Source organism: Thalassophryne amazonica, chromosome 19 (genome assembly GCF_902500255.1).
Source record: "Thalassophryne amazonica chromosome 19, fThaAma1.1, whole genome shotgun sequence".
NCBI classification, from domain to species: domain Eukaryota; kingdom Metazoa; phylum Chordata; class Actinopteri; order Batrachoidiformes; family Batrachoididae; genus Thalassophryne; species Thalassophryne amazonica.
In genome coordinates, this window is record NC_047121.1 from 69509280 (window position 1) to 69523085 (window position 13806).

The following is a 13806-nucleotide window of genomic DNA, read 5'->3' on the forward strand; positions in this document are numbered from 1 at the left end:
CGAGTCTTCGTAACTTTGACCACTATTGTAGAAAGCTGGCACCTACTTTTGTGTACTGTGTCGTTCGAGTTGCTTACATTCAGTCACAAAACCGCTCGCAGTCTGACTAAGCTTCGTTCGACTTTGCATTGAATCCAGAAACAAAGCCGAGAGGCTTAGTGTGAAGCTGGTGTCTTAATGGAGCTAATAACAGGGAGATGGAAGAAAGAGAAGCGATGGAGAGAAGGAATGTCAGAGGAAGGAAGGAAGGAAGGAAGATGGAGGAGGGAAGGATGCAACTGAAGCAAGTGTGGATAAAGATGAGAACAGGGAGAGGGGTGAGAGAAAGAGGAGCGTAGATGAGGTTTGTTTAGCTTTTGTGTCGGCGGGTGGTGTGTTGGCTTTCTGTGAGACCTTACAGCACAGACAGGCCACTGGCATCAGTCACACGGAACCTCAGAGCAGTTCAGCAGACACGCAGACTCCATCCCTTAAATGCTGTGCACACACACTCCCTGTGCTCAGACACACACTGAGCAAAGAATAAGGGCAGGTAACGTTGACAGCATTGTTTATTTTTACCCTGGCATCGTGTGACTGATATAGAGAGCTCTTGTTTCGGATTCTGGTTTTGCACCTTGGCGTGCCTCTCAGTCACAAGCCTGTGGGTCTGCTTCTTTTGCTCTAATCAGTGGTGCTGTGGCACTGTATGCTAACAGTCTGAGTATGCGCCACTAAAGTAAAAAAAAAAAATCTCTCACGACTTTAATGTTCTAATTTTGTCTGTGTGTAGGTTTCTCCCGCCGTGCTGCTCAGCTCATTGAACATGGACGCAGTGTGTGAGCGTCTCAAACACATTGATGGTGTCGACCCCAGCATGCTGCCTCAGTATACCTCCACCATTAAGAAGGTGCGGTCACGAACGCTGAGTAATTCAACATTTAGGACGCCATGTTCCACCTGGCGCCAAGCAACGTGCAGCTCAACGAGAGTGTCATTGCTAGTTTCCATGCAAGATAGGGCCCTCATGCTGCCTTCACATGTTTATGTAGAAAACTGTTGTACTGGTTGTTATAGCAGAATTTCTGTTGTCTGCAGTGGCAGGCAGTAAACTGTGACATGATATGCAGTTATTTTCAGTGTTAACCAGACAGATATTTTTCTTAATAAAGGAGAACTCCAACATTTTTGAATGCAGGGCCTATTTTGTTCGACTTTGCATTGAATACAGAAACAATGTGGGGCCCATTTTATTTATTTATTTATTTATTTTTTAACTTTTCACTTGGGACAAAATCAGCTTTTATCACTTCATTATTTAGTCTGATCGCTAAAACTATTAACAGCTGTGTATGGGGCTGTGAAATGCTTCTCGTCACCACTGAATACACTGAAATATCATCAGGTGCTGTGGTTTTTTTTTTTTTTTTTTTTTGGTCTGGGTGCTAGCATCTTTTGTTTTTTCATCAATTATCCTAAATGACAATGGAACATATGAGGGCACATGCAGCCACCTGCAGAAAAAATCCATACCAGCGTCCTTATTTTTCTTTTTCCAGAGCACACTGCTTCTTTTTTCTTTTTTTTTTGTTAAACTGCTTTGAGTGCTTTTAAGTTGAAAATCCCATTAACTTTTCAGAAAGAGACCATGACATAACTGCAGTGCCTTTTCACCCAGCCAAGAAGAGGTTTATTTTTGATGATTTGTCACTTAGAATCATAACATCACAATAGACAGACAAAAACAAAAAACATCTGTGATAGCAGATTGTACAGATGTTTGGTTGTTGCTGAGGGTGAGTACTTTTACCGCAGTATACATTTTAAGATAGTTGTTGGCTGTTTGTTGTCATAGAAACATCCCACTGGCAGGTTTTTTTCCCCTCCCACTGAAAGTGCTGAATTGCTGGGATGAAGCTTTTGAGGGTGCTCTCTCAGCGCTTTTCTGCCAGGAAAAAAAAAAAAGCTATATGGGACATGACATCTAATGTGAGGAAGCATGTAGTTCCCCAGGTTCAAAAATGTCTGTGTTCTCCTTTAATTTTGCACAACGTTACATTCAAACGGTAACTGCTGGCCCTGATGGTTGCTTAAAAAGTCAACTTTTTGTGACTCTACAGCTTCTCTGTGTAATATCACACAGATTATTCATGTTTACTGGATTAAAACTGAGCGACTCCCTGCATTCAAATAATCCACCTCTCACTGTCCATCTTTTCCTCATCGCGGTCAAATGTGAAATTTTGTAATGTTTGACAGCAGTTGCCGTCGCAATGTGCAGTTGATGTGATCACAGCCGGCTGTGCTGAAATTTCCCCTTGTCCTCTCTTTGAAAACAATCGAACATACAGTTTGCCGTCATTTTCTTACACAAACATGTGAACACAGCAACTGTTCGAATATGATCCACATCTGAGTTCAAATGAATCCGTTCCTTGTTATGCTGCCGTCTCTCTGATCTTTGTTGTGCTTTGTGTTTTTTAGCCTGAGTCAGAGCAAACATTCCTTCCTTGTCCTCTACAGGCTAATATAAATGGCCGGGTGCTGTCCCAGTGCAACCTGGATGAGCTGAAGAAAGAAATGGGGATGAACTTTGGTGACTGGCAGCTCTTTAGGGGGATGGTGAGGCTAAATTCAATGCAAAAACACAGAATCTTACCACCTAAGTTCTAATCAAAATATACAATCTACACTTTAAGATGTAATCACAACAGGTAACAGTTCTTTAAGCTATGAGGACTTGTTTTTCTTTGTTGCACAATACAGCCTAAAAATCTAAAGTGAGAGTCTTGAAAACATCTTGTTTTGAGCCAAAAAAATTTTTTTTTGAGACGCCATAAGAATTTTAAGATACTTTTATTTGTAAAAGATGAACCATTTCCAAATACAAGTCCATGAGAAGTGATCCAAGAACACATACTGTACCTCCACCAATACTTAAGGACATATTTTAACTACAGGTTCCATAAAAATAAATCAAAATATACAGTAGAAATCACCTCGTACTGTACTTCCCTTAGCATAAACGACAACGTTAGCTTCCTCACTTTTATGGATACGACGTATGGATTCTTGGATCTGCTCCAAAGTTAAAGTTTTCCTCCTTGGCCCAAACCTAACCCTGCCACCAAGATTCAAAAACTGGTTCAGTAGTTCTTACGTAATCCTGCCAGACAGGTGAAGGAAATTAAACTCAAACTGGGTTTTCTCAACTAATTTCACAATCCTTTTTTCCCCCTTCAAAAAAAATTAAAAAAATAAAATAAAATTTCTTAGCAAATGTTATTACAGAACAAGTCCTTATATTGTACTGAAATTTGTACTTTTTATATTAAATGTAGATTAAATATCTTGACTAAAAAATGAGACTAATATTCTTGGTAAGATTTTGCATTTTCACAGTGTTCCAACTTAAAGTATCATCTTTTGTCAAAACTTTGTTTAAATGCTGTGCTCGTGCCCATAAGACTTTTCTGTTGTCAAAATAAAACAACAAAGGAAAAATTCTATTTTGAAAATAGCTTTAAAGACATACAAATGAATAAATGCATACATGCTGCTCATATATTATTAACACAGCGTGACAGAGTTCCTCCTGTTGATTTGTCGCCTTTTGTTTATTCCAAAAAGAAACAAGACATTGTCTCGTAAAACAACATCTGATATTGAGATGGAGATTTTATAATCCTCATTACGAGAACGGCGCTCGTCAGTCCGCCAGGAGTCCACTCAAATCACTACCACATGTCGCCGACTCCACTTGGTCACGCGTTGGTTTGTGTTCCTCATATTGAACCACAGCCCCAGATTGGTCGTGTTTTAGTGGCGCTCGTGTAGATACAGCTGGAAATCTGAGGAGTCCAAGTCTGGATAAGAACGGCTTCATGTGCTAACTTGTGTTGTGTTGGAAGGATGCAGCCGGCACGGCCACCTGGTTCACAATGGCCAATATCTGGATGAAGGGAGGTGATTGTCAGGAAGGAGCGCACGACGGAACAGCTCCGCTTACGAAGCACTTTAGCCTCATCAAATGACTTCTTACTTTTCCTGCAGTGGTGGTAAGACTTTGTGTTTCTCTCCTCAGGTGATGGAACAACGCCAAGCTGAAAGCCAGGCTGTGCTCGAGGATGAGTCCCGGCCTGCCAGTGAGCAAGGCAGCACCATTCAACACGGAGAGCCCAGCAGACGCTCGAGGAGATCCCAGCTCGATGCAGGGGACTTTAGCCTCAGCCTCAGCTTCGAGGAACTGAACGGGGTGGGGCTGGAGGAGCCACCGCCGAAGCACATCGACGTCTCGCACTGGCAGGTCGGCTTAACGCCAACAAACGACAAATCCAATCACGCAGATCTCACGTGCACGCTGCACTTGTCCACATGAAGAAACAATAGTAAGACCCTATGGCTGTTCCCTTGTTTGCACTCAGAGTGGCCACAGCAAATCCAAGGCGGCTCTGCGAGTTGATTTGGCACAAGTTTTACGCTGGATGCCCTTCCTGATGCAACTCCACATTACAGGGAGAAATGTGGCAGGGGTGGGGTTTGAACCGGGAACCTTCCTCACTGAAACCAAGTGCACTAACCACTCGGCCACCACCCGTCACATGCAGAAACAATAACGGTTAAAAAAAGAAATAAATAAAAGTTTCAGGTAGAAGCAGAATTATCTTGTGAAGGTACAACAGTCACGTGATCACAAGGTCGCACACACACACACACTCTGTCACGTGGCCACGTGTTGTTCAGCCCGCACCGGTGACATTAATGCGGTTTAGAGCAAAGAGTGCAGCAGAGGAAGCTAATGGCAAAAGGAGGCAGGATTTAAAAATACACGTGCACACGTACGCCTCCTGTTTGTTATTTTCACCTTCTCTAAGTCTAATTAACAAAGTCTGAGACGCGACAAAGCACACAGACGGCTGCTTGAAGATGAAATCAGCTGACGCTGGAACGCACCAAAGCGGTTATTACACCTCCAACTCCTGTACTAATCACTCTTGTTAATAGTTTTAATAATGTAACTCTGCCTCGTATAAACTGCTCCTTAGTTACACCCACCAGTGTCAAAAGTTTTCAAAATGAACCTGCAAAAGTTTTAATCAAGACAAAGGAGTCGGATCATTTTACTTAAGATTTCACCTCTTTATATACGGGCAGAATAACCACCATTCAGAATTCTACATTTTTAACAAAACTTGGTGTGACCACCATCATACTTCTCTGTATGGTGGTTATTCTGTCCATCTTATTGATCCTTATGTACCTTCCTGTAATCTGCTTTCGTGACTGCAGATAAAGTGTAGTTGGGGAAGGGGGTTATATAGGAATTACCCTGTCTATCTGCTTATGAGTCTTTTAAGTGCAATGCCTCCTCTTTATGGATTTCAATGAAACTTCCCGCAGTAGTCACACGCCATATGAACATGTGTAGGAAGGAAAATAATTCTGGTCTGACCTCTTTAAAGGAGATGTAATTGGACTTATATATATATATATATAAATCAGTCACATATATAAAGCTGGTTGGGTTCTTTTAGTATAATGGTTGACCACTTTGTGAACCTTCTCTTATTTGTGGGGTATTAAATACATAGTAAAAATTTTACCATTCATTATTGAACATTTTATCTCTATTTTAATTCCATGCGTAATTCCGTAATGTCTGTTTTTCATGTGGTTATTGTGTTGTAATAATGCTGTGATGCACATTAACAATTCCTGTCTAGGCTGAATTAAAAAAGAAAAATCCTAATTGTGATAGTCAGTACCTTCACTAAGGTGGTTATGTTTTATTTGCAGTTTGTCAGAAGGACATTAATAGATTTTACAGAAGAGTGATCTTCCCTTTGATCTTTACTCTTATCTGGATCATTTCATCCTCATCCTGCCATTCATAATACAGCTGTGGATCATGACATTTGATCCTGATTGCTGAATGAATGAGACAGACACTCCAGCAAGAACAAACTGGTCAAGGCTCAAAAATGAGTGATCAAGATCAAAGATCAGCCATCAGACCAATATCAGAGTGAAAGATGGAATATCAGAATCAAGGGTCAGGATCAAAGTTCAGCAATCAAGATCTAATACCTGGGTTAAATATGATCAACATTAGAATTACACAATAAGGATTCGTTGTTGGGGATTAAGATGAATGACCAGGATGAAAGGTCAACAGTCAGGATTTAATGAGAGTGAAAAGATGAATGATGAGTATCTAATTTGTGGGTTAAAGATGAGCGATCTAGCTCAAAGTTCAGTAATCACAATTTCATGTTGGGTTAGAGATGAGAGATCAGGAGCAAAGATCAGGCTCAGAATCATAGGTCACCTATCATGATCTAAGATGAGAGAAGATCAAAGGAATAACTATAAATGAAAGATCTCAAAGGAAAATCAGAGATACAAAGCAAACTGTTATACTGTGGTGTATTTGTGCACTCTGAGTGCGCTTTTAATTATTTCTACTGCATACAGATAACACCAGTATATTGAGATTCACTCAGTCATTTGGGTATATGGACGTGAACCAAACTCTTTCCCATTCCGTCAGGTGGCGAATGCCCACACCTCCAGCATGACCAGCCTCAACTCTCAGGAATCCTCCAACGACATCTGCAAGCTGACAGACAAGCAGCAGGCTGAGTATCGAAATGCTTACAGGGAGTACATCGCTCAGATGGCCCAGCTGGAGATGTCCGGCAGCGGGGGGGAGAGGCCTGTGCAGCCCCACACTGGACAGTTCCTTCAGGCTGCCAGCTCAGAGGACAAAGGGGTGGGTGGACAGTCACAAGTACAGCTCGCCCCGTCACTGAAAACGCAAATGATTCTGACAAATCCAAGTGACATTACGCAGTGCAAAATATGACTTGCTAACTTGTGTGATAACTGAGCAGAAGTCCTGCTTCTAAAACACCGCAAAGGTTGTGTGGTCAGCTCTGGGCTGAGCAATGTCTCATAGATGAGGAGAAAACGAGATTTGTATTTACCAATTTTCTAAATTCTTGGCATACACGCCGTTTTAGTACTTAGCGGAGAGACGAGAATCTTGTTCTCGCAGGCAATTCGGCCGTAGCACAGAAAACTGATTGTTTTGGGACTGGTTCTTAAATCATCTTCCCATTCTCCAGGTTAAGGAACCAGTTGACCAAGACAGTCGCAAGTCCTTCACCAAGAGAGTTTTGAAGTTGATCGATGCCACAGACTTCTCATCGAGCACTGATGCCCCGCTCCTCGACACCATCAGTGAAGAGGATGAGAAGCTGGACCACAGTGCGTTCTCGAAGAAAGGTGCCAAAGAGTACTACAACCAACAAACTATCGATGAAGATTCAGGCTCAGAGGAAGCAGACAACACTACACCCCTCCTCCAACAAGAGCCGAGAGCAGGTGCCTCATCATGTCACAGAGCTGCTGTGCCGCCTGGTTTGCTGACCAAACCAGGCTTCCTGGCAGATCTCCTCCTGGACAAGAAGGACTCATCTGACTCAGGGATGCGGTCTAGTGAGAGCTCCTCGGACCCCTCGCTGGAGGAAGGTGAAGAAGACTCATACAGAGTGAAGCCAGCGCCAAAGTCCGGCGTGACCGAACTGGAGCTGGAAGGTTTGGTGAAGAAGCGAGGCCTCCTCCCTAGCAGCCTGCAGGACACGTCAGAGGCCCGCATGTCTATCTGCTCCGAGGCGGCGTCTGAAGTCAGCCTAATGGTCAGTAGCCCAGATGAAGTCTGGCCCTCCAGCAGTGACGGCAGCAACCTTAACCACACATCAAGTAACACCCCCCTTAATAACAACACAAACAACAGCCACCAGCAGCATGTCGACTCCACGGACCTGCAGTCAACAACAGCCGTGTCCATCAGCAACGTGCCTCGAGCCATCACCATCATCCCCGGCCACGCCCCCAACACTACAGCTGCAACTATCCACCAGAACCAGAACCTGCACACCATCAGCCTGGGAGACGAGAGGGAGAGCTTCCTGTGAGAAGCCCAGGAGGGTCATGTGAACGTGTTTGTTGTGACATAATTGATGTTTTAGCATGTTATAGAATGTTGAGAGTAGAAAAAGTAGGACGTGTTGCTGCGATTCCAAGTAATCAGTACATAAAGTTTTGATAAAACTCAAAGAAAGTTACATAAAACAGTTACTACTTTTTGTAATGATGAATGTGTTACTGAAAATTGTAAAACGCTTGGGGAAGGTGTGGCCTTTTTGTGTGTGATGTGTTCGGTAGCGTTCAGCCGTGATGTAGGATCTCGGCGGGTTGGTTTTGTTTGCACGCACTGTCTCCAAAGCGGTGATCATCTATTCCAAAGTGGCTGTGAAACCGAAATAAAACATTTCATCTGCGTGAGATCCTTGACGTCTTTTTATAAAAGCATATAAACAAACATTTGTGGCTGGAAAATGTAACGTTTGCCTGCCAAAGACTCAGCTTCAGTGTTACTCATTTTAAACTCTGTAACCCTTCTGTATGCTCTGATTTTTTACCTGCAACACAGAGCAGTTAAAATTTTTATCGAATAACGAAGTTGGGTGGCAGAAAAGGATGTGATCGGAATAGTTTCAGTTTGTCTCCGATAGATGGCGCACTCGCCATACAAACGCGCTGCAGGCTGCTGACTGCAAACAGAAAGTGACTCCAAAGTTGGACCCGCATGGTGTGAATCCACTTTAAACTAGATTTTACGCACAACATAATCTCGTATGAAAATAATTTGATGTTTAAACAGGTGAAACCTGCAGCAGTTTAATAAAAATCAGATAGTTGGGTCCATGAAATCTCATCCATTATTTGGTGAAACATTGGAGAAAGTGCGCTCTATTTTAAAAGGGGGTGACTGACAGTCTCCACAGGACATGTCACCCAGCAGCACATTAGCTGCCTCATACTGTCGTTATCAGTCATTTGTACTTTACTGTTATTGATGCCACCTCTCTACCTCGCCGTAATGGACCGTTTACAATGCAGCCAAATGAGCGTTTTGATCACAAACCCTTCAGATTGATGCAGAAATCGAAAGTTGCTCCCCATACTATCACAATTCATAAATGCGTAAAAAGACAAGAGCCGATTTGGCACCAACCGAGATAATCGGAATCAAAGTTAACGCTCTAAACTAAAACTCGATTCTTTTTTTCCTTTTTTGTGATAAGTCCATTAAATGTTACGTCTTAGACAGCATTGGAACTTTCCCAAACTTTGGAAAATGCCAAATTACAAAGATTCGCTGCGCCCGCAGCATTTGGATCAGCAAAGAATCGGTCCAATTTCACCTCGAGTTAAAAATCCTTACAGTCGAACTGGTGTATGTGTTTATTTTAGAACAAGATAGCCTAGAGTCTGCGTCTCTACTGGCTCATGCTGTCACGGCAAATTGCTTAATCCCTTATGTGCTGCAGCGTGGAGAAAAGCGCTGCGCAGTGACGCTTTTACGCACAGACCCTGCAGGTAATGATGCTGCTTTACCACGGGCGAATGTTGACACCACAAACTGTAGACGTCAGAATAACACTTAGTTGTGAAATCTGTTTCTCCTCGTGCGTAAAACGTGACTTTCTATGCGCACAGTTGGATTAACTGCTTTTACGCACGAAACTCATCCAACACTTCCAACTTGTCACCGAATGAAACAACCCCAAAGTAGAGTTTTTAATTTATTTTGTATAAAAAGGTACGATTTACATTACTTTTATAAAAAGTTTCAGCATAATTAAGTACAACATTACACTTTTGCAGAAGTTTCAAATTCCTGCAACTATACAAGATAAAACTCCCGATAAGAGTTCACAAAGTTTTTTTTTTTTCCATTCGTTAACATTTTTTTAAACAACGTCCAGTCCTTCATGTGCCAACAATTCTGACAAGACTAAACTTTTTACAGTAACTAACCAAGATTTTTTTTTTAATTCACGATCCCACCTCCGCCAAAAAGCGAAGACTTCGACAAGGAAGGAGGACAGGAGTGAAATAATCCTTAACAATAATCTCGTTTTTCCTCCCGCTGTCGGGAATATAACGCGCCTTCCATTTCCAGAAAGGACCCACAAATAAAGTCTTAAGTTAAATAATATAATGAAGTGTCCAAACAGAAAAACACATCACATAAGATTGTCCCATAATAAAGCAAAGTCTTTTTGATTCGGCGTCAGGAGCGAAGGGGGTGAGGGGAAAAAAATCCAGGCCTGGAGGACAGAGGAAGGAGGGAGGGGAAGGAGAGGAAGAGAAAGTCCTGCTCTCAGTCTCCAGGTCCTGTGTGTTTTTCTGCGTCTTGACCAAACACCTGCAAAAGATTGAGAAGGAGAGGCGTGTTTAGAAAATGCAAACAGGGCAGAGATCCGGACAGACTGGCGCCAGGGAGGAAGCCGCAGTTTTTAACATTTAACCAAACACTCCCGACGCTAAGCAAACCCTGCGCTCCAGATGTACACGCGCGCGCGCACACATACACTTTTGCGCACAACTTCAGCCTACAATCTGGGGAAGAATCAGCGTAATTGCCGCTCAGCTGGCGCCGTCCCTCTTCTTGTACCAATTACGCGCAGACATCGTAGTAGCAGTAATCCAAACAGCTATTATTTTCATGTGCAGATGCTCTTCATTACTCAGAATGTTGACCCGAAGCAGCCTGGAGTGTGTTCATTTATTTTATTCCACATTAAGAATCAGATTTGCCACAATAAATAAATAAATAAAATAACGTTTGGACAGCAGGTGACTGATATCTGATTTAAGTTGCCAGATTTGGGTCACCAAAACAGACAGAAACCCCTGATAATGGAAGTCACATTTTCTCCAAACCAAATGTCTGTTTTTGCCATTTTGCGCATTGGAAACACGACGTGAGTCACAGTGTGGGAACAAAACGGCTGCGTGGAGTCTGCTGAAGCAGACTGGACAGAATGCAGCAACATGCATACTCACCGTTTTAACGACGCAGAGTCCGGCTGTCATCTGTCAGCAGCTCTGATGGCAACTCCGGAGACTGAAAACAAACAAAAACAAACAAATGTTAATTCACGCAGCGTCCTACTGACGCGTCCGTCTTTTTTACGCACGGCGCCAAACCACCCCCTGCTTTTCTAGATCCGAACAAAAGACACAAACATGCCATTTTCTTTGCCAGAAAGCCATTTTGGACGATTTACGCACGTAAGAGGCGCACAAATAGTAATAATCTTTTAAAAATCCTCTGGGAAACATCGCGCGTGTTTCCTACCCCTCGCACCCACCACCTCCACCGCGATCCCACGCGTCTGTAATTACCTGTAATGACAAGATGCTGATGTCTGTGTTGAGGGTGGTCAGCGGGGTCCTGGGGGGAGCCTGGCCCGGCCGCGCGGGGTGATGCAGGCTGGTTAGCGCCACGCTGGAGTCCAGCGCGATCTGCAGGTCCAGGATGTAGTCGATGACATGCTGCAGGATTTCCATCTTGCTGACGTTCTTGTTCTGGGGGATGCTCGGCACCAGCTCCTTCAGCTTGGAGTAGCAGTCGTTCATGTTGTACAGCAGGCTGAGCGGGTCATCCACCGGGGTCTTGCTCCGAGAGATTCCCAACGAGTGCTCTGAGAAATTCGCGTTGTTTTTCCGGAAAGACCGCACGGGGCTGATCGCTTTCATTGTTGCTAAGTTAGACGGTGAGGCGTCAGCTCGCGGCGATTTCGTCTTTCTATTCCTATATTATTTTTTCTTGGGTTTTTCCTTTTTCTTTTTTTTTTTTTTTTTGTCCCCAGACGATCAGCGATCAGACTGCGTTTCCGAGCTGTCAGTGTGGTTTTTATAGGGAGCAGGCTGGGCACGCGGCGCGGGCGGGCTAAACGCGCCGATTGGTTCGCAGTGACGCGTCACTCAACGCGCCTCAGCCGCGCCGTTGGCTTTTCTCCACGCAGCTCCTCCCACTTTTATCCGCGTTACCCGTGGAAACGCAAGCTGGAGGCGGAACCAAGTGGGAGCTCTGAGCAGCTCCGGTGGGCAATTTGGGAAAATTAAGCTCTTACCTGTTTCTGATCAGGAAAATTAATGATTCGCGCGGCTGTCAGATGAGTTTGGCGACGTGTGCGCGCACATGGCACAACCGATCCAAACACGATCTTTACAATATATAGACATATATTGTATATTTTAGATATTTTAAAACATTCCTAAAAATTAAAAGCATGTTTCTGTTCATGATACGAATTTGGTGTTTGCCTCTTTGGATGCTTTGCTTTTGCGCACCTGATAATCGATAAACTTCCTTCACCCTGACAGACGTCAATCAGAAAGCACGCAGTGGGCGCGGAGGCGCGCACGCGCTACGCTGTTTCAAAGTTTACAACATGATTTCACTGTCACTAAAAGTGCGTCAGCAAACTTATCAAGTCATCTGCTGACATTTTGTGCGCAATGTTTTTTTCCCCCCACAGATAATGACGCAGATTCTAAAACCCGCAGAGGTGCGGTCCTGATGCGGATTATTCGGCTGCTCATTTCGGAACCGCACGTCAGGTGATTCAATATCGACACTTTCGCGTTTTGGCGCAGTTGTTTGCAGAGTTTTTCTCTCTTGCAGCTGGAGGAGGCTGTTTGCGGGGGCGCACAGTAATTGCCCCCCCCCCGGGAGCGTTTGCAGAGTGTTAATTGTTCCGCGCAGGTATTAGTTTTGCGGATTTCAGAGAAAATTATTGCATTTTTATTTATCGCTTTTAAAACTGCGACGGAGAGAAAAGTTAGAATTTAAATCTTAAAAAAAAAAAAAATCATTTTTAAAATCTGGGATTATAAGGTGAATATTGATAAATTCCTGAATTTAATTAAAATAAAATAAAATAAACAGCCAGAGAAATGTTTTGCTGCATTTTATAAAAACCTACAACACACCATCTGTATGGCTGTTTTGACGCACGGTGCCAAACGTTCACCGCGCACGGACGGTTTCTCCTCAGCTGTCTGCAGGAGCTTTTTTTTTTTTTAATGAATTTCTAATGTGATCTGGACCGCGCGCAGTCTGTCCACATCTGGTGCGATGTGATTTCTCCATTTTCTCCTCTTCTTTCTTTTGCTCCCACAGCTGTGGACATTTTGTGCGGCGCATCTTCTGATGACAGACAGGTGATGAACTGGCGCAAGAGCACGTCGGCGCAAAGAGAACTCTCTCTCTCTCTCTCTCTCTCCGGAGCTGCAGACTCTCTGGCGCCGGCGCCGTGACGTCACCCTATTCACAGCAGCCCTCCAGCCAGCCCTCGCGGCGCCGAGGAGGCGGTTTCCATGGAGACGGGGTTTCGGGGTTGTAGATCGGTGATGGTTCTCAGCTGATCGGTCCGGGCACCGAACCGTGGAGGTTTTAAGGGGATGTGGGTCAGGGCACGTTCCAAAAATCAGAAGCCATCATTATCACATTAAAACCTTCAAATTCACGGATATTTTTTAACTCAGCTGACCTGATCTTGGTATTTTAAAGAAACCATTAAAACCACGTCTTGTGTTTCCAAAGCAGGAATATTAATCATTTATTTTTAACAACTAATAATTTAGCCTAAAATGCATCAAATAAATTCAAATAAATTAACATTGTTTTTACTATGCTTAGATTATATGATGCCCAAAAGCATCCATCGGGATAAATTAAATAAAAGATTCAAATAAAACAATTTTAAAAAACTAGATGGGCAGTCACAGAGCACTGACCTTAGAAAATAAAATAACTTTTAAAAGTAACAGTTAAACCTCACAATACAATGAAGTCCGAAAGAATAATGGAACACGAAACCGAAATTTCTAACCCCAAAGCCAAAAACCTTGACCATTAACCTTCATTTTAGATTCTAGAAAATTCCATAAGATTCCAGAAAC

The 13806-nt window shown here is 43.3% G+C and overlaps 2 protein-coding genes across 2 annotated transcripts in view; one reads left to right on the plus strand and one right to left on the minus strand.

Moving 5' to 3' along the window:
• Positions 1–8330, plus strand: part of kidins220a (kinase D-interacting substrate 220a) — a 142442-nt gene extending 134112 nt beyond the window's left edge. The window contains exons 30-32 of the mRNA XM_034159418.1: positions 4064–4285; positions 6530–6751; positions 7107–8330. Of these exons, the coding sequence (XP_034015309.1) occupies positions 4064–4285; positions 6530–6751; positions 7107–7958 (1296 nt within the window). The 3' untranslated portion in view covers positions 7959–8330. The remainder of the gene's footprint in view (positions 1–4063; positions 4286–6529; positions 6752–7106) is intronic.
• Positions 8331–9619: 1289 nt separating this feature from the next.
• On the minus strand, positions 9620–11718 carry id2a (inhibitor of DNA binding 2a). The gene is made up of 3 exons (XM_034159419.1): positions 11242–11718; positions 10900–10960; positions 9620–10258 (listed from the first exon to the last, which is right to left on the minus strand). The coding sequence occupies exons 1-2, from the start codon at positions 11593–11595 to the stop codon at positions 10904–10906; spliced, it is 411 nt and encodes a 136-aa protein (XP_034015310.1). The 5' UTR covers positions 11596–11718; the 3' UTR covers positions 9620–10258; positions 10900–10903.
• Positions 11719–13806: the final 2088 nt, after the last annotated feature.

Bases quoted from the DNA above. Each gene is read 5' to 3' on its own strand.
- id2a (XM_034159419.1), bottom strand. From the start codon at position 11,595: ATGAAAGCGATCAGCCCCGTGCGGTCTTTCCGGAAAAACAACGCGAAT. The intron at 10,961-11,241 runs GTAATTACAGAC...GTTTGTTTTCAG, and splicing joins TCAGCATCTTGTCATTACAG to TCTCCGGAGTTGCCATCAGA.